Source organism: Schistocerca serialis, chromosome 6 (genome assembly GCF_023864345.2).
Source record: "Schistocerca serialis cubense isolate TAMUIC-IGC-003099 chromosome 6, iqSchSeri2.2, whole genome shotgun sequence".
In the NCBI taxonomy this organism is placed as follows: Eukaryota; Metazoa; Arthropoda; class Insecta; order Orthoptera; family Acrididae; genus Schistocerca; species Schistocerca serialis.
The window spans coordinates 634080735-634106545 of record NC_064643.1 but is presented as its reverse complement, the minus strand read 5'-3'; the positions used below and the strand labels follow the sequence as shown (position 1 = coordinate 634106545).

General features: G+C 44.8%; 1 protein-coding gene across 1 annotated transcript in view; it reads left to right on the top strand.

Annotated features, from left to right (window-relative positions):
- The window catches only part of LOC126484521 (protein Wnt-5b-like), a 606999-nt gene that overhangs the window by 497078 nt on the left and 84110 nt on the right, over positions 1–25811 (top strand). The window contains exon 5 of the mRNA XM_050108069.1: positions 10399–10501. Coding sequence (XP_049964026.1) covers positions 10399–10501 — 103 coding nt within the window. The remainder of the gene's footprint in view (positions 1–10398; positions 10502–25811) is intronic.

Sequence of the window (25811 nt, the reverse complement as noted above, 5' to 3'; positions counted from 1 at the left end):
AGCTCCGGGACGTTTTTATTTGCCAGCAACGACGTCGTGATTTTATGTAGGATTAAAGCTTCCGTCATCGTAACACCTTCCTTCGTATTACGATAGTGAGAAGAGAAGGTGGAGCCGGCCGAAGTGGCCGTGCGGTTAAAGGCGCTGCAGTCTGGAACCGCAAGACCGCTACGGTCGCAGGTTCGAATCCTGCCTAGGGCATGGATGTTTGTGATGTCCTTAGGTTAGTTAGGTTTAACTAGTTCTAAGTTCTAGGGGACTAATGACCTCAGCAGTTGAGTCCCATAGTGCTCAGAGCCATTAGAACCATTTTTGAAGAGAAGGTGAAAATTCGAGCGTCCAGCTTGAAGGACACAAACAGATTTCGGTGACCCTTCGAGATACCCGATTCTATTTTCGTCCACATCATGTTTAACATTTATTGACCGAACTTGGTTGACCTGGGAACAGAAATGCAATAAAATACAAAAATAGAAATCACTATAAAATGTCAAAATAAAAATGAAACGAGCATGGTTGGTATGCAAATCAAATAATTGTTTTTCCAATGTTCACATGTGCGTGAATTCCTAAGCGACCAAACTGCTGAGGTCATCGGTCCATAGACTTACAAACTACTTAAAGTAAGTTAAACTAACTTATGCTAAGAACAACACACACACCCATGTCCGAGGCAGGATTCGGTCCTCCTGCGGGAGCGGCCGCGCAATCCGTGACATGGCGCCTCAAACCGCAAGGCCACTCCGAGCGGCTGACTGCTTTTAAATAACAGAAGAAAAACTATCTTCAAAGTTACAAATTGCACCTATGTAATTAATGGTAATTAAAATACCATCTTGTAAGTTAAACAGGTAACCAGTATAGAACTGGTTTGCTTTCGCACTTTGACTGCCATTCCGCCACCGTATGGTGGCTTCCGGAGTATCCACAGGGTGACAAGTATTGAACTACGAGTATGTGACAGGAAAACGTAAATTAGTTACAAACTACGGCGTGTATACACATTATCCAACATGTAAACGTCACTACAGATATTCGGGTTTAGGTTATAACGTGTTCGATATGCCTGTCATCATTGGCGATGACGTGGCGCAGACGAATAGCGAAATTCTGGATGACCCGCTGAAGTGTCGGAAACTGGAAGCTATCGATGACCTCCTGAATGGCCGTTTTCAGCTCTAGCTGTACACCTTGTCTTTAATATGGCTCCGCAAAAGGGACTCGCCCGTGTTCAGATCCGGAGAATACGGCGGCCAATCGAGGCCCATGCGAGTGACCTCTGGGTATCCCACGGCCAGAATGCGGAGACCAGAGTGCTACCTCAGGACATCAAACACTCTCCTGCTTCGATGAGGTCAAACTTCGTTTTGCATGAAGCACATCTTGTCGAAATCAGGGTCACTTTGGATAATGGGGATGAAATCATCTTCCAAAACCTTCACGTACCGTTCGGTAGTCACCGCGCCATCAAGGAATATCGCACCGATTATTCCGTGACTGGACATTGCAACCATACACTCATCCGTTGAGGCTGAAGAGACTTCTCGATCGCGAAATGCGGATTCTCAGTTCCCCAAATGTGCCAATATTGCTACCCTGTATGTAGATGTAATTAGCGTTTTCTTAGGCGCAATAAGGCGACCATACCCTGACACGAAAAACATACCAATACTCAAACACCACCTCCCCTCTATTTCATTTTTGGCGCTACACGTGATGGCAGGTGACGTTGTCTAGGTATCCGTCAATCTCAAACACTGCTGTAGGATTGCCATAGACTGTAGCGTGATTCATCACTCAATGTCACTCGTTTCCAATCACCCACTGCAGTGGTGTCGCTATTTACACCATCTCAAGCGTCTCTCTCCAACGACTCCTGAAATGTGTGGCTCATGAGGAGCTGTTCGACCACTGTACTCCATTCTCCTTAGCTCCCTACACATGGTCATTGTCTAGCTGGACTGCCGGCAGCGCTTTGCAGCTCGCGAGTGATACCTTTCGCTGTATTAATGCGATTTTTTACAACCACGCCCCTCAGTGCTCGGTCGTCCTTGTCCGTCAGTACATGAGCTCTGCGTTGTCTGCATTTAGTCGTTATTGTTCCTTCGCGTTTCGACATCACAGTCAAATCAGAAAAAGTCTTGAACAGTTTTAGGAGCGCTGAAATGTCTCTCGATGCATTTGTTACTGAGATGACATCTAGTGAGTGGCTGACGTTCGAAGGAACCGTCCCATTCTGTTGTAACTGTTCCTCTACTGACAACACGATACTTCCTGCTTCCTTTCATAGTGGCAGGTTCACTTCTCATGACTTCTAGTGGTCCATTGCGCAGTACATAGCGGTGTGAGGATATTTTTGAGCAGCTAACGTGCTCACAAGGGAACCTCCCCATAGCACCCCCCTCAAATTTAGTTATAAGTTGGCACAGTGGATAGGCCTTGAAAAACTGAACACAGATCAATTGAGAAAACAGGAAGAAGTTGTGTCGAACTGTGAAAAAATAAGCAAAATATACAAACTGAGTAGTTTATGGGAAGATATGCAACATCAAGGAGACTGGTAACGCAGGAGCGCCGTGGTCTCGTGGTAACGTTAGCAGCTGCCGAACGAAAGGTCCTTGGTTCAAATCTTCCGTCGAGTGAAAAAGTTTAATTTTTTATTTTCAGTTTATGTGACGAAACTCTTATGTTTTCATAACTTTTTTGGGAGTGGTTATCACATCCACAAGAAAACCTAAATCGGGCAAGGTAGAAGAATCTTTTTACCCATTCGCCAAGTGTACAAGTTAGGTGGGTCGACAACATATTCCTGTCATGTGACGCACATGCCGTCACTAGTGTCGTATAGAATGTATCAGATGTGTTTTCCTGTGGAGGAATCGGTTGACCTATGACCTTGCGATCAAATGTTTTCGGTTCCCATTGGAGAGGCACGTCCTTTCGTCTACTAATCGCACGGTTTTGCGATGCGGTCGCAAAACACAGACACTAAACTTATTACAGTGAACAGAGGCGTCAATGAACGAACGGACAGATAATAACTATGCAAAAATAAAGTAAGTAAAATTTTCACTCGAGGGAAGACTTGAACCAAGGACCTCTCGTTCTGCAGCTGCTCACGCTACCACGGGACCACGGCGCTTCTGAGCTCACTTTGTCCTTGATGTTGCTTATGTGGTCCATGGACTACTCAGTTTGTATATTTTGCTTATTTTTTCACGGTTCCACACAACTTCTTCCAGTTTTCTCAATTGATCTGTGTTCAGTTTATCAAGGTCTATCCACTGTGCCAACTTATAACTAAATCTGAGGGGGGTGCGATGGGAAGGTTCCCTTGTCAGAAATTTCACTTTTCATTATGCTCGTCGCTTAAACTAAATAGCGTGTAACTGCAGATTTCCTTTAATTTTTTTAATTCGCAGGGGATTGTACTGAAGCCAAAGCAATTTTGTTGTTGTGTAATGGTGGAATTTTTATGCAGTGTTGAAATTTGATACAGCATCGCATCGTACTCTAGTTTTTGGAAACTATTGGATTAGGTTCAACGCTGTCATCTGAATGCTTTCCGACAGTACGTTTATGAATGCAAACGTAGATTTTGGTCGGGTGTGCGACATGCCCTGCTTAGCGCAGCACCTGAGGCAGTAATGCAAGAGCTCTGCGAATACTGATAACTCCGTCTTGTAGATATTTGTCAGTTCGGTATCTGACGCGTACGGAGAACGGCGAATGTATAGCAAGGTAAATGTGAGAACTCCACCAGCTGTGCGACTCAAAGTCTGTTAAACACGTGGGTTTTGCCTCACAATCTACGTCTGCATTTACGTCTACATTTAGGTCGTATAAGCCCAGCAGATAAAATATTTGTTACCCCGTTAAGCGAACATACTGGTCGCTTTGAAGCCCTGTACATGGTGTCAGACTTGCATTAGGTGGTCATCTGACCCTCCACCACTACGCAAGTCATTGACGCATTGCAATGCAGTGAGCGCTGTAATACGTGTCGACGCTTGAACGTGACAGAATGGCAAAACAGCTTCATGTTTGGTCGTGGTCATGGCCAAACTTTGAATGTAGATGCCGCATTTGTTGGCGTATCAGCACAGACTGTACAATGTGTCTACGAGGAATGGTGTACGACTCGCAGCTCTGTAACAGTCCGTGAGAACAGTGGCTCTAAAAAGATGCTAACCAACAGGCGCCGGATGCGAGTGTCACGCTTTGACAGTGACAGTCCGTTTCTGCTGCAACAGGAACTGTTGCTCCCAGCGAATGCAGGTCTGTCTCAACCAGTTTACGCGCGAACATCGCGGAGGGCATCCCGTGGCAGTTGGGAGTCGGGTACCGCGCAAAATGTCTGTGCCCAGAGTGGCCCATGAGCTGCTTACCTTGTGTGGGCCAAACAACATACAGACTGGACACAACTGACTGGAGGCATGTAATGTGGTCCGACGAATTGTGATGTTGCCTATTTTCAAAAGATGCGGAGTATAGAGTGTACTGACAGCTTAATGAGGCATTTAATGCGCAGTGTGCGGAGGTTATAGATCAGGCCGGGGGTGGTTCTGGGATATTTTGAGGGTGTTTCTCGTACTATGACTTGACCCCGCTCTTTCAGGTTACCGCAAATTTCAGCATTATCGACGACCGAGTGTTGTCTTCCCTTGTAGATCTTCATGATGAGTATGTTTTGAAAACTTTGAAACTCCAGGCTTGATGAACACTCAGGCACTCCGTCGCACCTCGACCGAACTGTGAAATCATCGGATCTTAATCCCACAGAAACGTCTGGGACTATTTAGATCAGCGAGTGAAACGTAGCAACCAACATCCCAAAAATTTAGTGGCCTATGGGATGTGAGCATCAGTGAGCGGCTTCAGCTGGATACGGCACACCTGGGCTCTCTTCCTAGCTGAATCGAGGCCATTATCATAACTTCAGGTGGTGTTTCAGTGCCCATTGCACCAACGTCCAGTGCGGCACGCCGACCTGTTGGTTGCTGTCTTGTCCTGTTCCCGGCATTATCGTGATCTCTCTTGGGCTTAATAAATTGTGTATCTCGCTTGCTTATCTGAAGGACCTCGAAGACAAAGTCGATAACGTTTTTTGGGCTGACTTTGAACATGCAGTTGCTATTTGGGTAGGTCACACTGTAAGAGAAACTGTTGTCAAATTTAAGAAGGCTTGTTAATGATCAACTGTTACAGCAAATATAAAGTTATCGCTGGAAATAGAGGACTAAAAGTGTTAATGTATGATTACACCATAGCCAGTCAATCACCGGGTTCCACCACAACCATCAAGCGTCTATGAATACCCACCAGAGCAGTTCAGAATGCAATATCCTGGTAAATTTATTGTCAGGGAAGGAAGATTCACACTGCGACTCAGAAAACCACAGTGGTAGTCACTTGCAAAAGCCTCATCTACGCTGGTTTTGATGCTATTTGTCAGTATGAAATTCTTACCAAGTTTTTCAGAAAATAAGTAGATGATTCGTTATAACTTTTAGGCAGCACGTGAACGTTATAGAGATGTGCAAGAATTACAGTGAGAAACGATAAAAGAGAGACCATGCTCCGTCGTGTAGAGCGTTACCTACAAAATTTCAAGAACGTATGTTCCAGACAAGAAACATACTGCCTCCTCCAACATACATCTCAATTAATCACCACAGAGGTAAAATCGGAGGTATTGATGATCATATAGAAAGTCGTAAGGCGTTGTCGGTTTGCCGCGCTGGATTAGCCGAGCAGTCTAAGGCGCTGCAGTCCTGGACTGTGCGGCTGATCCCGGCGGAGGTTCGAGTCCTCCCTCGGGCATGGATGTGTGTGTTTGTCCTTAGGATAATTTAGGTTAAGTAGTGTGTAAGCTTAGGGACTGATGACCTTGGCAGTTATGTCCCATAAGATTTCACACACATTTGAACATTTTTTGCTGTCGGTTTGGAGATCCATTAGCAGGGCAGGTTCAACCACTTAATCGGAAAGGCTTTCCATCTTGAAGAATACATATTCATTTTCGTTTGTTATTACGGCATACGACTGCCATGTTTGCTTTTATCACAATGTGGTGGTGATTTTCTTTTATTAGATGTTCTGCATGGTGGAGTTCATACATTCACTATTCAGTGTCCTTGCATGTTCCTTGTACATGATATTAAAATTCCTTGCTGTGACCCCAATCTATTTAGAGTTGCAGCTATTACAGTTTAAAACTTTCTGGCAGATTAAAACTGTGTGCTCGACCGAGACTCGGACTCGGGACCTTTGCCTTTCGCGGGCAAGTGCTCTACCAACTGAGCTACCGAAGCACGACTCACGCCCGGTACCCACAGCTTTACTTCTGCCAGTATCCCGTCTCCTACCTTCCAAACTTCACAGAAGTTCTCCTGCGAACCTTGCAGAACTAGCACTCCTGAAAGAAAGGATATAGCGGAGACATGGCTTAGCCGCAGCCTGGGGGATGTTTCCAGAATGAGATTTTCACTCTGCAGCGAAGTAAAGCTGTGGGTACCGGCCGTGAGTCGTGCTTCGGTAGCTCAGTTGGTAGAGCACTTGCCCGCGAAAGGCAAAGGTCCCGAGTTCGAGTCTCGGTCGGGCACACAGTTTTAATCTGCCAGGAAGTTTCATATCAGCGCACACTCCGCTGCAGAGTGAAAATCTCATTCTGTATTACAGTTTAATTCGTTTTTTTATCTTCTTCTTCTCTCACAGGTTTCAATTTCTTTTGTGTAGTGCTATTTGTCTCGAAGGGTATAATAATGCTGTGTTTTTTTTTAAGATGGTACGAATTTTATGTGTGGGTTGGTTGTGCTATGTTATCTATGCCAGTTTGTGATTGTGTTGTGAGATGAGTTTTCCAGTATCAGTGTATGGTGTGTGTTACTGTTGTGTGCTGTTATATCTGGATCGTTCCTATTTATTTTTGTTCTGTTTGTGTCTTTCTTTACGACTGTTGTATACCTTGTGTACTATGATCCTCTTTTATCCATTCTTTTGTGCTATGTTGATGATCATGTTTAGCTGTTTGTGAAATTGTTTTTGCTTAGAGGTGTTCTGCTTGGTCGGTATGCTGTATATATAGTGGCTTCCAGTTTTTAAGAATCTAGATACTTTGGTTTCTTCTGTTTTATCATGCCTCTAGGCTTTTCTTTGTGTAAAATGACGGAGGGTCTGTTGTTGGAATTTTCAGATCAAAGTAGTATATTTTTTCCTTCTGTTTCCATGGCTATAGAGAACTAAATGTTGTGATGTATTTTATTTATCTACATACATAAATCGTGATATGCTCTTGTGATTCACCTGACAGCCATATGATATTGTCTATATCTCTGTGCCAGAACAAGAATTACACCCACTTCCCATGACATACATATAATGTTACCTGTTATATATGTAAGACAGTGTGTGTGTGTGTGTGTGTGTGTGTGTGTGTGTGGATCGATTTCAACTAAATTTGGGACAGAAAAAGCAAACATCACGATTATCAATACTGTGGGTTTAATAACCTGTTAGATCCAATAGGACAAACGTGTTTTTCCAGACCCTAGTATATAGTATATATGACGGAAATATTGTGTAGGAAGAGTATCAGCTGTCTGATCGACCTGCTCAGCAGGGAAGCCTACATGTCAGGAGCAAGAAAGGATTTTTCCAGTCCCAACATGTAGGCTGCCCTGCAAGAGAGGTACATTGTGTAGGGGTAGCATGTCCTGCCTTTTAGAACTGCTTAGAAAGGTAGCCTCTAAGCCAGGGCCAAGAAACTATTTCCCAGCTCCTGACGTATAGGCTGCCCAGCATGTGAGATGTAGGGTCTCCTAGATGGAGGTGTGGATAGGGGCAGAAAGAGGCACGAGGGGATGGATAGAGAAAATGGGCATGGGGGTTAGGGACAGAGACAGGGAGAGGAGAGGAAGGACAGAGAGTGGAAGAAGAGGGGACAAAGTGTGGAGTTGGAGAAAGTGGACACTATGGAGAGGGAGTGGAGTAGATGGACAGAGAGAGGAGCAGATGGTCAGAGAGAGGGTGAAGAGGAGACGGAGATAGAGAGGAGGGGAAGACGAAGAGACAGAGAATGGTGAGGCAGAGATAGATAGAGATGGGAGGATAGGGTGAATAGTCGTCTTCCCACATATGGATTCAACACAAAATTGCCTCTCTGTTATACACATATACACTCCTGGAAATTGAAATAAGAACACAGTGAATTCATTGTCCCAGGAAGGGGAAACTTTATTGACACATCCCTGGGGTCAGATACATCACATGATCACACTGACAGAACCACAGGCACATAGACACAGACAACAGAGCATGCACAATGTCGGCACTAGTACAGTGTATATCCACCTTTCGCAGCAATGCAGGCTGCTATTCTCCCATGGAGACGATCGTAGAGATGCTGGATGTAGTCCTGTGGAACGGCTTGCCATGCCATTTCCACCTGGCGCCTCAGTTGGACCAGCGTTCGTGCTGGACGTGCAGACCGCGTGAGACGACGCTTCATCCAGTCCCAAACATGCTCAATGGGGGACAGATCCGGAGATCTTGCTGGCCAGGGTAGTTGACTTACACCTTCTAGAGCACGTTGGGTGGCACGGGATACATGCGGACGTGCATTGTCCTGTTGGAACAGCAAGTTCCCTTGCCGGTCTAGGAATGGTAGAACGATGGGTTCGATGACGGTTTGGATGTACCGTGCACTATTCAGTGTCCCCTCGACGATCACCAGTGGTGTACAGCCAGTGTAGGAGATCGCTCCCCACACCATGATGCCGGGTGTTGGCCCTGTGTGCCTCGGTCGTATGCAGTCCTGATTGTGGCGCTCACCTGCACGGCGCCAAACACGCATACGACCATCATTGGCACCAAGGCAGAAGCGACTCTCATCGCTGAAGACGACACGTCTCCATTCGTCCCTCCATTCACGCCTGTCGCGACACCACTGGAGGCGGGCTGCACGATGTTGGGGCGTGAGCGGAAGACGGCCTAACGGTGTGCGGGACCGTAGCCCAGCTTCATGGAGACGGTTGCGAATGGTCCTCGCCGATACCCCAGGAGCAACAGTGTCCCTAATTTGCTGGGAAGTGGCGGTGCGGTCCCCTACGGCACTGCGTAGGATCCTACGGTCTTGGCGTGCATCCGTGCGTCGCTGCGGTCCGGTCCCAGGTCGACGGGCACGTGCACCTTCCGCCGACCACTGGCGACAACATCGATGTACTGTGGAGACCTCACGGCCCACGTGTTGAGCAATTCGGCCGTACGTCCACCCGGCCTCCCGCATGCCCACTATACGCCCTCGCTCAAAGTCCGTCAACTGCACATACGGTTCACGTCCACGCTGTCGCGGCATGCTACCAGTGTTAAAGACTGCGATGGAGCTCCGTATGCCACGGCAAACTGGCTGACACTGACGGCGGCGGTGCACAAATGCTGCGCAGCTAGCGCCATTCGACGGCCAACACCGCGGTTCCTGGTGTGTCCGCTGTGCCGTGCGTGTGATCATTGCTTGTACAGCCCTCTCGCAGTGTCCGGAGCAAGTATGGTGGGTCTGACACACCGGTGTCAATGTGTTCTTTTTTCCATTTCCAGTAGTGTATATGTGACGAGATTTCATTGAACCAGCAGTGTTTACTCACCAGGTGTGCTGCACCTGCATACTACTTACCCCAGAGTGATTTTTAAGAAGAAAACCTTAAGAACGAGTGTCTCTAAGCGGAAAAAGATATCTTAGAAGCTGTACCTACGCTTTTCACGCAAAGCAGAAACTGGATTATAGACAACCTGAAATGCTTACAGACGACACAGAACGCCTACACCTTGCCAGTTCACAGGGGTGCAACCAATTATCTAAAAAACAAGAACTAGCAACACTATGAAGTATAAGCAAGTAATTAGTCTCTAACAAAAATTGGTCCCCATCAAGTGAGCTATAATTACTAGACGTTTGGTGCAAAGAATATTATTTTTTATAGAAAGTGAGAAAATGAAATAATGACCTCATGTGGAGCATCATTGCCAATTGTCAGGGGAGAAGAGATCTGGAGGCTATGGAGTGAGATACAGATTGGAAGAAATTCGGCAAATTGTTCTCTGTCACTCCCTCCTAGCTGGCAGATCAGTCTTCCTACTGTCCGAGGGGCCTCACTGGTGGGGTCAAAGTGTTTAGGGGTAGTTGCTGACGTAATGTTATGGATTCAGGGAATTTAAAGTGCCTTGGACTAGCTACGAGTGGGAGTGTTTTGTGCCTCATGTTAATTTGTTTGGCAGTGACTTCTGCCTGGTGCTTATGGCGTTCCCAAGTTAATACGTCTCTGCGTAGCTGCTGCTGGGAGCTTACGGTGTGTACATTGTAATGTGCCTACAGCAGAGAGTTGACGGTGTGCTGTGTTGCAGGCGGTGGTGCGCAAGTCGCGCGTGGCGTGCAAGTGCCACGGCGTGTCGGGGTCGTGCAGCCTCATCACCTGCTGGCAGCAGCTGGCGCCGCTCAGGGAGGTCGGTGAGTACCCCAGCCACGTCCACCTCTGTCTGCTGTGACTGCCTATAAGGGGCACTTTTATAGCTCCCAAATATCACGAAGTTCAACGCAAATGACGAGTCCAAATGTCCTAGTGCTCGTGGGAGATCGCATGTCCCGAGCAGCTATATACTCTGCATTTTAATATTCTGTATTTTTCTGTGATCCAGACGCGACAGTATAACGCAGAGCTCCAGAGTATTTCTCTAGACGCACGTGTACCTCCACGTTGAGCAGAAGCGTCTAGAATGAAACATTAGGAATGGATATACAGGGTGAAAAGTATTTAAACAGACAAACTCTGGGAGGTTGTAGGGGACATCAAAACAAATATTTTTCCCCAATGTCATTTTTTCCTATGAGGAGTATTTAAACCAGTAGAGGAAGATTTCTCACGCGGCAAATTAATTAAACCAACAAAGACTTTTCCATTTTCTATGACCAAGAGACAACACATTAACACAACCCAATTTCAATTACAGTAGATTTTCAAAAATGCCTCCATTGACACGTAAACAAAGGTTACACTGTCGGATCATGTTCTGTCTGACACGGGAAAAAACCCCAGGAGTATCCTGAACTGTTCATGCTGCTGCTGCTGCTACTACTATCCAAGCAACCAGATCTTCTTCTGATGCAACAGCAGTTGGGTAAACAAGGTTGCGCATCTCTCCCCACACAAAACCGTCCAGTGGGGACATATCTGGGGATCGAGCAGCCATGGTACAGGATCACCTCTGGCAATCCACGATTCTGGGAACAGTCGGTTCAGGAATCGACGCACACGACGACTGAAATGTGCCGGAGCCCCATCATGTTGGAACCACATGCGTTGTCTTGTAGAGAGTGGACGTCTTCCAGCAATTCTGGCAATGTTCTGGCGAGAAAATTGTTAACAGTGCCTGCCATTTAATGGCGTAGGTAGCAGATACAGCCCAATTAAACAGTCCCCAATAACACCGACCCACACTTTAACGAAGAACCGCACTTGATCAGCGCTAATAACTGTGGCATGTGGATCATCCTCACTCCAAACATGCGAATTGTGCATGTTGAAGACTCAATCACGCCCGAACATTGCTTCATCGGTAAACGACACATAGGATGGAAATGTAGGATGCATTTCACACTGTTCCAGGTACCACTGCGAAAACTGTGCTCTGGGTGGATAATCAACTGGTTCCAGGTTGTGGACACGCTGTAAGTGAAATGGACGTAACAATTGCTCTCGAAGGACTGTTCTTAAATTCGTCTGATTCGTCCCCATGTTACGTGCAGTTGCACGATTGCTGACTGAAGGATCCCGCTCCACATGCTGCAAGACAGCTTCCTCAAATTGCAGCGTTCTTACCGTTCGACAGCCTCCCTGTCCAGGTAATCTGCTAAATGACCCGGTCTCACGCAGACGTTGGTACACAGCAGCAAAGGTCGTATGATGCGGGATACGGCGATTAGGATATTGTTGTTGATAAACCCGCTGTGCAGCTCGCCTGTTGTGGTGCGCTACGTAGTACGCACCAACCATATTAGTGTACTCACTCCAGGTGTATCGACCCAATAGTAAACAGAGACAATGCACTACTACACTGGTGGACAGCAGTTGCCTACAACTGAAGAGCGTAATACGCCCTCTAACAACTGACGAGCGTAATACAGCCTCCACCGGTTTAAATAATCCTCATACGAAAAACTGACATTAGGGAAAAATATTTGTTTTGATGTGCCCTACAACCTCCCACAGTTTGTCGGTTTAAATACTTTTCACTCTGTATAAGGCTTTCGAAGTTTGTAACGTGACCGAACTTTTTATATCTTTGTTAATCTTACTTTCTTCGTCGCTCTTCTTCCCGTCTACAAATGGTATCCACACTCCAAGATCCATCTGAATATGTTGGAGTCTACAGATAGCGAAATTCACCTCTACTACCGATACAGCATACAACTGATGATAGGACGACAAAGATATCGCCTCGGGGCTAGATTATGTGTCCTCTTTGCTGGAGGAACCTAGTTTGTTTTGCGGCAAACGAAACTGTTTCATTCTAGCTGTCGTTTATTTGAATGGCCTCTAACAAGGGATGATCAGTGTTTGTGGTCTGGATTTTTAAACGCTTGTATCATGAATCTAAAACAAATGGAAGTCTGCATCTTTGTGTTTTCGCGGTACAACGACTGATCCGTTAAGTTTCAGGCGTGCAACTGCATGAACTCCATTTCTTGCCAGGACTTTGGTTCACAGAGCACAAAGCATTGCTGACGAGAGCCTGTCTGATGCATCTGCAGGATGAGCTTATACACTAAGTTTCTTAACTCTGAACGAAATGAGTATTCTCCACAAAGGACACGTAAGGCGCTACGAATGGGACCTAAGGCTGACATAAGGAACGAGGAGGAAGAAGCATAGACATTTATATCCAGCACTTCCTTGTCATGTCTGGGAAGTCTATCTCCAAAAATAAGCCGGATATTGAGCAACGACAAAGTTAAAGTGGGTTTTGGCCCTCCACCGAAGGTATAAGCAGTTTTGGGTTCCGTCAAAGATGACTTGATGCCCTACAAGGCTGCGGTTTCTAAGAGCCCCTTCGTAAGTGTCCTTTCGTCTATCGGGCAGACGACTCGTGTTTTCCATGAAGATGCACGGAACACTGTACGTACACTGGACTCTAACAGCCTAGTAAATCGGCTGTCGTAGAGCAATGCATCAATACCACTCACTCTATGTGACATGAGAATGTCAAAATTCTACCGTCGACGTCGACTTCATCCTTTTGGGATTAGACGGTGAAAGCAGCAATGCGTTTCGCGAAAAATTCAATTAATACAGATAGTGGTTGCAGCTTGGACAAATGGAATACGGTCCTTTCTTTAATGAACTTGCAAATACGTCGCGTCAGTGCAGCACATACTGATACCCGAGCATCGATCGAACACGTAGCCACAGACTTAAATTATGCATACTTCTATGTCGCCGATGAACGTCTCTGGCGATTGTATATAGCATGTGGCCACATGCGCAGTGGCGCGGGCCACGGGTGTAGGAAGACGGAGAGAATACTGTAGTTTCAGTCTGTTGGCTCAATCTGAAGACGGTAGATCGTTATACAGCAGAACTATTAGGAGAAAAAAAGGGATTATGACGTAGCACGCCCGGAATTCAGTGGATCAAATGGGAGTGGTTCTTGCTAGAACTTGATTTCAGTATTTAGATACAATGACGGAAGAAAAATGGCAACACGGAGAGGGAGTTGTGCGACATGAACGGAGGTTGGCAGGTTTGCTTCTACATCTGAAAGATGATTTCTATTCAGATTTCCCGCCTGTCGCATATGAGTGGCACTAGTAGTGTGTGAGGTAATGGGCGAGTCGCCGGGCCCTGAAAATTGATAGTAGCCAGATGAATCGTGATACCTCAAAAAGAAACAAGTACATTACCATTATTTGCAGGACGATTCTGATGGTGTAATCAAGATTCGATATCTTTATTAGTTTAAAGATTAGTATCTGACAGTAAATTATACAAGAAACACACAGCAACGAATTTCCAAAATCGAAACCCTATTTCTTCGATCAGCGTGTCTTTAGAAAGCTATTAGTGTAAACCTAAATTTGTATGAATTACAAGCATGTAACTTGAATAGTACATGAGTTATTGGAGGTCAAAGTGGCCGCTTCAGACCGTAAGTATTCCACAGTTACACGAAAAAACGGTAGCAGCATGCTTATAAATATATTTATTCGTCTATGTCTTTGTTTATATCTGATATATACTATTCATGAAGAAATTGGTTAAATATTTACTGTGTTTTAGAAAGTACAGAGACATTAGGCTCCTGGACTACCCTTTGCTTCTTTTCTTTTGATATATGTTTATTTAATTGTTTATGTATTTAATAATGTGTGTTAGAACGTGTTTATGGTCCAGCCGTAGAAATATTTATTTAATTTCAAGTATTTAAATGTAGATCCAGTATTTCGTATGTGCTTAAATAGGTTTGTGGGTGCGCTTTAGCCAACGACAGCGCTCGTGAATGGGGAGACTGGATGGAAGCGGGAGAAGAGCATCGTTTCGAGAGAGGACAGGGGAGTTCTGGAGGGTACGGGACAGGACACGGGAGGTACTGGACGTGAAGGCGCGACGGTGAGTCGCAAGAGGGACTTGGAGTGTGGAGCGGTTTGCGCGTGGTCGCGAGAAATAGAAATACTTCCCAGTGCCGACTTGTGAACTTGTGAGATTTCCGTGGCTTCTACAGTGAAGACGTAGTGTGCGTTTACAAGTGAATATCTCGCGAGCTGTGTTGTAGTTCATGACTAATTACGTGAAGTAGAAATCTATTGTTTCCCTGTTATTCGACTTATATTTTATTTAATTGCTGGACCATCGACACCAATAAGTGTTTTACAGAAATATACCACTTTCTCAAAAGTACTTCTGCGATCGTGCTCATCATTTAAAGTCGTTAAGATAGTACCTGCTGATTTTATTTAATTGCAATCGTTCATTTATAAATTTATATGTTACATTCATAATTCGCAATTGTCGAGCGATAGGAACCTTCGACCATTCGATTTATGTGTGTATTCATATTGTATACTGTAGACTCAGCAGTATTTGGCCTGTAATGCGGCAACTACGTATCCCAGCCCCTAGACAACGAAAGCAGCCAAAACTTTTAATATCACAACTCTGAGTCGGAGGGTATGTAGTTGAGGGCCACTACACCATCATCTCAACTTTTTGAAAGCCCGCAATGCCACTATGATGATGCAGATCAGGTTTGCTTTAAATAAACGCAGAAACGGTCGTGAACATTAGTTCCCCTTGAGATCGGTTCATGTTAGTTAAAAATGCCTTCAAGGCGACAAGACGCCATTATCAACACCTCACTGAGTCTGAATGAGGTCGTGCAATAGGGCTACGAGAAGCTGCAAGTTCCTTCTGCGGTACTGCAGAAAGGCCTGGCAGGAATGTAGCCACTGCACATGACTGGTAACAGCAGTGGTCCCGAGATGTGCGGTCGCAAGAACACTCGGCTCCAGACGGCCACGTGGTCCAACGAGAGAGAAGACCATCGTGCTCGGCGTATGACACTGGTGCATCGTGCTGCACCTGCAAGCAGTAATATGGGCACCAGCTGGCACCATAGCGACACAACGAACTGTTACGTATCGGTTACTTCAAGGACAGCTCCGAGCCAGGCGCCCTCTGGCGTGCATTCCACTAACGCCAAACCATCGCCCTTTTTGACTTGAGTGGTGTCAAGCGAGAACTCATTGGAGGGTAGGGTGGAGGTCTGTCGTGTTTTTTGGTGAAGCTCGCTCGGTGCCAGTTCGTTCGACCTATACTTGAGTATTGCTCATCAGTGTGGGATCCGTACCAGATCGGTTTGACGGAGGAGATAGAGAAGATCCAAAGAAGAGCGGCGCGTTTCGTCACAGGGTTATTTGGTAACCGTGATAGCGTTACGGAGATGTTTAATAAACTCAAGTGGCAGACTCTGCGAGAGAGGCGCTCTGCATCGCGGTGTAGATTGCTCGCCAGGTTTCGAGAGGGTGCGTTTCTGGATGAGGTATCGAATATATTGCTTCCCCCTACTTATACCTCCCGAGGAGATCACGAATGTAAAATTAGAGAGATTAGAGCGCGCACGGAGGCTTTCAGACAGTCGTTCTTCCCGCGAACCATATGCGACTGGAACAGGAAAGGGAGGTAATGACAGTGGCACGTAAAATGCCCTCCGCCATGCACCTTTGGGTGGCTTGCGGAGTATAAATGTAGATGTAGATGTAGATGTAGATGGCCGCGTATTGGTTAGAAGGAGGCCAGTTGAGGAACTGCAATCGATCTACCTGCGTGCTAGACACCCTGGACCTACACCTGCAGTTACAGTCAGCGATGTGATTTCGATGACAACAGGAGGACTCCCTCGGTTACCCCACCCACCTCCAATGCAAAATTGTACGTCGATGTGATAATTCGGCCTGTTGTGCTGCCATGCATGAACAACATACCAGAGGGTGTTTTCTAACAGGATAACGCTTGCCCACATACTGGTGTTCCATGCTCTGCGGAGAGTCGACATGATGCCTTGGCCTGCTCGATCGCCATATCCATCTCTAGTCGAACATATGGGCGACATCATCGGACGAAAACTCCAGCGTCATCCACAAACAGCATTACCCCGTCCGTGTATTGACCGACCAAGTGCAACAGGCATGGAACGCTGTCTCACAAACTGACATTCGGCACCTGTGCAGCACAATGCAAGCACTTTGCATGCATGCTTTCAACATTCTGTCGGTTACACCGGTTATTAATGTAGCAGCATTTCACATTTTCAATGGGTTATCTCACTCTTACATTAACCTGCAATCTTGCAATGTTAACTACTTAAATATGTTACCTGGACAAATGTATTCCCAAAATTTCATTACTCTATATTAATTATTTTTGGATGATGTGATTTTATTCTCTCAGTGTATAGCAGTTTTAAGCTTTTGAGCCTAATATGACTTTGATGGTTCAAATGGCTCTGAGCACTATGGGACTCAACTGCTGAGGTCATTAGTCCCCTAGAACTTAGAACTAGTTAAACCTAACTAACCTAAGGACATCACAAACATCCATGCCCGAGGCAGGATTCGAACCTGCGACCGTAGCGGTCTTGCGGTTCTAGACTGCAGCGCCTTTAACCGCACGGCCACTTCGGCCGGCATATGACTTTGACTAAACATTATCTGTAAGCATTGAACATATTTAGTGGTGAAATTTGACATGAATTTACTGAAAGAATTATGCCGTGGAACTTAAAATATTGTTGGACCTGTGAATATCGACGAAGGACAATTAGTGCTCTGCCTCCCTTGCATCTCGTAATCTTTTGCAGCGGCTTACTTATACACTGTAAGAAAACGCAATTATGTACCTGTCTGTGAAATGTACACAGCTCAGTATTTTACAAGAAGGCGAGATTGCGACCGTGGGAAAGACATGCCAAGGATTACCGAAGAGTGTGCAGAGAGTGTGCAAAACCAGTAGCCACGGTTTCAATAAATCTATAGGGAAATAAAACAGCCAGAATAAAGGGAATTTCAATCAAAAATGTGAATCAAAACTGACACGACCCACAGCTGAAGGCACACAATACGTGGCCGAGTGTAACTGAAGGTACAATCCTCACAGACTCATACGTTGATCAGAATTACGGAAGGTACTGAGATAACACATTGAGGGAGAACGACCAAAATAAGGAAAAAATATTGCTTTAATCTTGACTGATAATCACCGCATATAGTATGGATAGTTAAAGAAGGCAGCACCTGCGAGACATATAGTTCCTCCACAGCAATGCCTCGTGTGCTTACCGTGAAATGGCTTACGGTACATCTGTATAATAAGTTCTTATCGTCGTTAGAAATTACTCACGCCCAACTGTTGTCAATGTGGACGACATCTGTTTTGGAGCATATGTCTGAATTGATGAAGTCAGTGCTTCAATGTTGTTCTGCGTATAGGTCCGAGAAATCTCACCACAAAATTGGCGTCAGTGGCATTTCTGCAGATCAGCAGTAGCTTCAGTAACTTCCCTCCACAGTGGTGGCTTGCGGTCAGAGGTGTCTGGTGTCCTCCTGTTCATCTCAGCTTGCCTCCACCCACACAAACTTTCAGTATAAAATGAGGTTTATGTAGAACACTAATGAAAGTTTTTGTCACAAACTCGACCGCTCTCAGCACAGTCTGCCTAATGCGCCCACAGTGGTCTCTGTGCTGCAGCCATCAGCCAACTTCCTGCTCACACAGGGGTCTATACCCACCTGTTTCGGAAACGAAAGATACCACATTCCCTAACCAACCTCACAGGGAGAAGACACATGGCTTGGACCCAAAGACTTTCCTGATTCAAGTACATCACTAGTGTAAGGGAATCTTTGCTACAGTGGATGCCTAGTGCGTTGAAAGCTGTAAGAGGAAAGCCACAAAAGCTTATCCCCGAATGAACAACCATCTTTCTACACATCCCAGCTCGATCACCTAAAACCGATTTTTTTTTAAATACGAAGTAATGTCTGTTCTACCACCTGTCTATGTCATTTAATTGTACAACTAAGCGTTTATGCACAATCAGTTTTGAAGGTTAATGAAAGTAAGAGCAGCACAAGTTGCAGGAGTAACAATACCGTATAACAGGCAGTTGTAACCATCAAATTCACGAGTCACAAATGAGGCATTTTTGAAAAAAGAAAAACTGAACATTTGCGTTACTTAGAGTTACACTTCTCAAAATAAATGTTGCTGTGTTGTCCAGCATTCTTATCTTATTGCTGTTCAAAGTAGACTTTCAGCGCATAGGTTAAAAGATAGCGGAATGGAACAGCTGAAGGAAGGAAGATTAGGCTTCAACGTCCCGTCGACATCAAGGTCATTAGAGGCGGAGCACAATCTCGGAATGTTTCAAGGATGGGACAGGGCAGTTCTGGAGGGTACGGGACAGGACACGGGAAAGGAAATCGGCCGCGTCCTTTTAAAGGAAACATCCCCGAATTTGCTTGGATCGATTTAGGAAAATCACGGGAAACCTAACTCTGGGTGACCGGTTGCGGATATGAATCATTATCCTTCCGAATGCGAGTCTACTGTGCTAACCACTGCACCATCTCGCTCAGTCGAATGGAATAGCTCGGGGCAAATATGTGGCTGATATGATCATTGTGGTTTTGGTGTTGTACTACTGAAAATGACGTAGTATGGCGTTATTGTGCCCTTGTTAAATGTTTTGTACATAGTTCCGCGTACGCAACTTTCCCAATAGAGCGCGCCCCACGCAGGCACAGCGCTCGTCCGTCTCCGCACTACGAGATGGCGCTGTCTTAGAGACGGACCAAATTCTGCTTCCGCCGATCCGTGTATTAATATGTCACGCAGCCAATGAGATTGCTGCCAACGTAGAACCTTTTCTCCTCACGGATCACACTCGTTCAGTGATACCTGAATGCTCGAGGTATTATAACGAGTGTACAGACCTCCTATTAGTCAGTCTGTAATAGTCTGCATTAGTCTGTAGTCAAAATTCAGTCTGCGCCTAATAAGATTATCGTATTCCTGTACATAGCCATGAAGATAAATGAATAGACACTTTGTCAAGTATCAGGGATATGTGAGAATAAGATTAACATACCAAGACCAAAGGAACTTCAGATTGTCAAATGTAAATAGCCTCATTCAAAATGAAGTGTTAAATTAGTTAAAGTACTGAAAAACAGAAATTTTTCGTTTGTTCTGTCGTAAGTTCTTCGGGAACAGTCAAGAAATTTACCATAACAGTTTTAACGATATTTTGAAGCAGTTTAAAGGGAAGAAAATGGATGACAAGTTTTCGTTTATGGGATAACAACTTGCAGAAGTGTTCAAATGTCCAGGTTGTGAAGCAGTAGTGCTTTGAGGTATTTCAATTGTGTCTTCAAGAAAAAAATGGATAGCCGCTAGTTACAAAAACTAACTTCTCGTGCTAATAAACGAACAATTGCTTAATTGTTCGACTGAATTACTGGCCTGTTGCACGATCTCCTAAAACATTCCGAGAATTAGGTGACTGCAGCAACCGTCGAAAAACTCAGGATCTACGACAGCAGATATTTCTTTAGCAATTGACGTATGCAGCTGCACTGAGTTGGCGCACTTCGGAGAACAATGACGCATCATAATTATTAAAAGAGATAGTTTCCACGCCAATCTCAGCCGCGAAATTGCGCAAAAGTTATTACTGGTGTGCAAAAGCAAACTACGTGTGGATTGTAACAGAAATGTGTTACACAGGTTGTTGGTAAGTTCACACTCATAAGTAATTATCAACAGGCCAAGGCATCATAAGAAAAGTGTCCCGTTTTCGAAAGAGGCAATCTAATGGTCACAAGTACACCGTCTTAAGCTCTAGATGAAACTGATAGCGACTGAACTGTACGGGAAGGGAGAGATGACGAAAAGAGCGATGAGCAAAGTTTTAACACTGAATAAAGTTTGTAAGTAGGCTGTTTAGGTTTTTATGTTGGTAACGTCACGTAGCACTCTGTATGAAAATCAGTGACTGTGCTGTGTGCAGTCTGTGGCTGGTTTGCATTGTTGGAATTTGCTATTGTAGTGTTGGGCAGTTGGCTGTTAACAGCGTGGAGCGTTGCGCAGTTGGAGGTGAGCCGCCAGCAGTGGTGGATGTGGGAAGAGAGATGGCGGAGTTTTGAGAGCGGATGATCTAGACGTGTGTCCATCAGAGAGAGTAAATTTGTAAGACTGGATGTCATGAACTGATATATATTATGACTTTTGAACACTATTAAGGTAAATACATTGTTTGTTCTCTATCAAAATCTCTCATTTGCTAACTATGCCTATCAGTAGTTAGTGCCTTCAGTAGTTAGAATCCACAGTTGGAACAGATGGCTGTTGGCCGTCTCTACAAGGACTACAGTGGGTCTGCATCTTTGATGGCCCACCAATACCACTATTTCTACAAGGACTGCAGTGGGTCTGCACCTCTGGTGGCCCGCCAATACCGTAATCTCTAACAGGACTACAGTGGTCTGCTCTGTGATGACCTACCTACCAATATACTTCAAAACTTTGACTGACTCTGCTGTGGGTTTGCTCTGTTGTGACCCATTACCTCTCTGCATGTCAAGAGTCAGCACTGTCTTTCCGTTGGAAGGACAACACTAGTTATTCAAGTCTGCATGGAAATCCACTACTTACGTGTGCATTTTCTTTTACTACTCAGACTTTGAGGAAAAAGAAAACTGCAACTTCTACTGTGATGAATGATCATTACTGTCTTTATGGACTGTGAGGACAAGTTTTGCTTTTGACCAACAGTGTATCAATTAGAGTGTGCATTTGACATCTTTCTTATTGTAATTATGAAAAAAATTTTCAAATGCCCAAAAAAATTTGTAAAATTTTTTGTGGGAAGCATGGGGGCTATGTAAGAAAGCTGTTTAGGTTTTTATGTTGGTAACATCACGTAGCGCACCGTATGAAAATCACTGACTGTGCTGTGTGCAGTCTGTGGCTGGTTTGCGTTGTTGGAATTTGCTATTGTAGTGTTGGGCAGTTGGCTGTTAACAGCGTGGAGCGTTGCGCAGTTGGAGGTGAGCCGCCAGCAGTGGTGGATGTGGGGAGAGAGATGGCGGAGTTTGGAGAGCGGATGATCTGGACGTGTGTCCATCAGAGAGAGTAAATTTGTAAGACTGGATGTAATGAACTGATATATATTATGACTTTTGAACACTATTAAGCTAAATACATTGTTTGTTCTCTATCAAAATCTCTCATTTGCTAACTATTCCTATCAGTAGTTAGTGCCTTCAGTAGTTAGAATCCTTTATTTAGCTGGCAGTATTAACGCTTGCTGTATTGCAGTAGTTCGAGTAACGAAGATTTTTGTGAGGTAAGTGATTCATGAAAGGTATAGGTTATTGTTAGTCAGGGCCATTCTTTTCTAGGGATTATTGAAAGTCAGATTGCGTTGCGCTAAAAATATTGTGTGTCAGTTTAGTGATGATCGGAATAAGTAAAGAGAGAAATGTCTGAGTACGTTCAGCTTTGCTCAACTGTTTGAAAATCAGATAACGTTAGGGGTTTACCAGCCCACTAATTCACTAATTTTTCTAAGGGGACGTTTCAAGTTGTATTGTAACAGTTTGAGTGAATGCTTTGTAAATAAACGCATAACTAAGGTCAAGTAATGTATTTAATTTGATTTCATTGCGAAAAAAAAGCGTAAAATAATTTTGACCGGTTCTTGAGTCCTACGTGCGCCACTGGTGGAGGCAGGCCGTCGCTCGGTCTGCCGGGAGCCGGCCCTCGCGTGCTTCGCCGCCGCTGATAGGTTACAAGCTGTTACAGGCGCGTGTTTGTTTTCTGATTGCCTATCGGCCAGGCCGGGCTTCAAACGGAGGCCGCCGCCGGATGAGGAATGGATTTCCCGCCACTTGAAATTACATCGACCCCGCGACGGCAGCTGCGATAAAACGCGCCCGTTATCTGTCACCGCGACGCACTGCCCGCCACCTGCTCACTAAATTCACGGCAACTCGCCGCCACCAGTGGAAGAGCCAGTTTCTGCCACGGATATGGAAGAGTCCAGATTTAAAGTGGATCCCGTCGTCCTCTTAACGAACAGAGTAAGCAGGATCACATCACTCTGTCCGTCGCATTTCACCACCTGCTTTGAAGTACGTGATGTTTATGACAAGGGGACAAATAAATAACATGATCTACTCACGAGAAATGTATGAATTGTTAGTGTGCCTCAAGGACGTGGCTGTGGGCCGTGCTTTTCGCAACTTGCGTTAATCTAAGTGACAAAATATTTTATCCGCATAACAATGAAATCTTTGGGAACAGCACTCAACGAAACTGCTCAATTTATTATCTATTTGTAAATCCACCGTGCCGTATAGGATAGTAAATGTTCACACCGATGAATCAGGAACACAAAATGTGTGCTGAAAGTGTTTGGAAAAATCTGCAGAAAATTAGCATTGTCAACTTCTGGTAGTAAACATATGTCTTCAGGAGGAAGACATTTCCCAGACGACTGGGATTCACAGTCATACATGCATAGAAATCCACATTTGCAGCCGTTTCAGTATCAGAGTCAGTTTCACGCCTTTCGTGAAATGCATCTTCAAGCACAGACAAATAACCCACCTACCTACTGCGTCTGTACGAAACGTTTCACCCATTGGTCCACATGACGATGTGTTTCGCATCCTACCACCAGTCACTGTAGTAGTAAAAAATGGTTCAAATGGCTGTGAGCACTGTGGGACTTAACATCTGAGGTCATCAGTCGCCTAGAACTTAGAACTACTTAAACCTAGCTAACCTAAGGACATCACACACATCCATGCCCGAGGCACGATGCGAACCTAGCAGTCGCGCGGTTCCGGACGGAAGCGCCTAGAACCGCTCGGCCACCGCGGCCGGCACTGTAGCAGTACCTCACTCTAGAAAGAGTAGCTATATCATCTGCGTGAGAGGCTTCTACAAATTATGAATTTACTGCGGTTTCTGCCGTAAGCTCTTCCCAGCTGTTCATTACACGATTAGCCAGAATTTCGTCCACCAGAATTTCGTCTGTCAAGACCCATGCAATCTCTATGAAGTTATTCACATAGATACAAAAGAAGTATTCACGCACCTCAGTATTATTTCTCTAACTATAAGAATCAATCAAAAGTGAATAAATAATATACCTATTACAATTACATTCAAGTGCGTGCATAAACTGGTTTTCGTCATGTTGCAAATTTTCAATAATCATCCTACATGCGAACTCTCAGCCGAAACAATTTACACTATCTCAGTGTCTAACATTTTAGAGATAATTTACGAAATAATATTCTCTGGAATGGTTATTCTTCGTTAGAAGAAGCTTTTTACAGCATACAGTCAGTAAAATTCGATGTAACTAGGAGCTTAATTCATGGCATTCCATTTGCTTTCACGTACTTGCAAAAACTATGAAACTTGTAACTATTCTTACAAGCAATTCCTGTACTGATATTATGTTTTATTTGTGTAGTTAATGTCTCTGTGAATTAAACTAAACGTAGTTTACCTCAGAAATTACCAGAAGAGTTAATTCACAGGTGACAAATGTTAGCTGAGCACAGATCCAGTTCTGAAGGCGAGTGCCTCAAAGCCTTATGTAAACGTTCATACCATCACGCCCTTATCTGCTGGTACCTCAAGCCTGTCGACTTAGAAACATAAAACGAGCATTCATACCTATCAGAGAAACAATTACGAATACATCAATACCAATACAATCGATTGTTTGTGCTAAATAAAGTCAAAAACAGAATTTAAGACGAATGGTATATACAGATTAGTCAGAAACGTTCGGAAAAATTCAACTGGCACGCCGGGTACAGTTGGTGTCAGTTATTCTCATAGAGCAGATGACAGAGCTCGAGACTGTGGCTCGGATGGATTTTCAGTATTGTCCAGTGTCCAATTTTTCTCTCGTTCTCTCGTCCGGTTTCAGGAAACCAAACGAAGAACACGTTTGGCAACACTGTCTCTGGCGAACCACTTGAATTTGCGCGTGTAACGGGCTGATTTACTAACTTCAATGCTAATTAACTAGATAACGACGCAACGTATTTAATTTTTTTTCTTGACAGTTATTTCTCAGCACAACCTATCCTGCAACACCATTGCAAGCTTTTCATACTGTTTCCGACCATGCTGTATATTTAGCAGTCACTTAAAGGATTAAACGTCTCATTCGCCGGTTTGCCAGTCCAGCAATTCTCATTCACATTTCGATCATTTCAGGAGGTAAATGATGATATAGGTCCTTGAACAAGCAGCTAATATTTTATTGGCTCTGGTGGCAAAGCAGGTCGCAGATGATGCTCGGAATACGACCATCTTTACGAAAGCTGATTGCAGGTGATGCTCCAAAAACGACCACCTTTCCGAAAGAAGCGGCGACGCTTTCTGCGCCACCCACCCATCATTTTGCACGACAATGCGCGGTCGCATACAGCGCAATCTGTGGCTGCTCTGTTCGGTCGGTGGGACTGGGAAGTACTGTACCATCCACCACACTCCCTGGATGTAAGTCCTAGTGACTGATTTGATTCCGAAGATGAAGGAACCACTTCGTGGCATTCGCTTCAGATCTGTTCCAGAGATTCGACAGGCAGTAGACCGCTCCATTCGTACCATCAACAGAACAGGCTCTGCTAACGGTATACTACGCCTTCCACATCACTCGCAACGGGTTCTACACAATACTGGTGACTACTTTGAAGGACAGTAACAGGTGCAAATATGCAAGTCTTTTGTATCGATTTTGTATAAATAGTTGGCACTATTTAAGTTCGAACCCTCGTATTTATTATTATTATTATTGTGTGCTATTAGACCCTATCGGATCACGCAGAGCTGTTATGAATGTGTTAAAAATACGTATTTTTCAGTTGATACTTTGTAAAACGCGTGTTGTAATTAATGTTCATTAACTGCTGTACGTATGTAAACTGTACTGAATGATACCATCATCTTCATCATCATCAGTGTTCTGCCCAAAGTCAGGTGTTAACTCTCCATGCTCTCCTCTCTTCGGCCATTCTCTTCAGGTCCGCGTAATTTTCGCTTCCCTTTTCGTATCTCCTCCTTCCTCTTAGTCTGCTCTTATGAACTAGACCTTCCAAAGCGTCTGTCAGCGGGCATTCCCGTCTGAACGAAAGTCCCATCCAGTTCTTCTTCCTTTCTCTTATAACCTGCAGC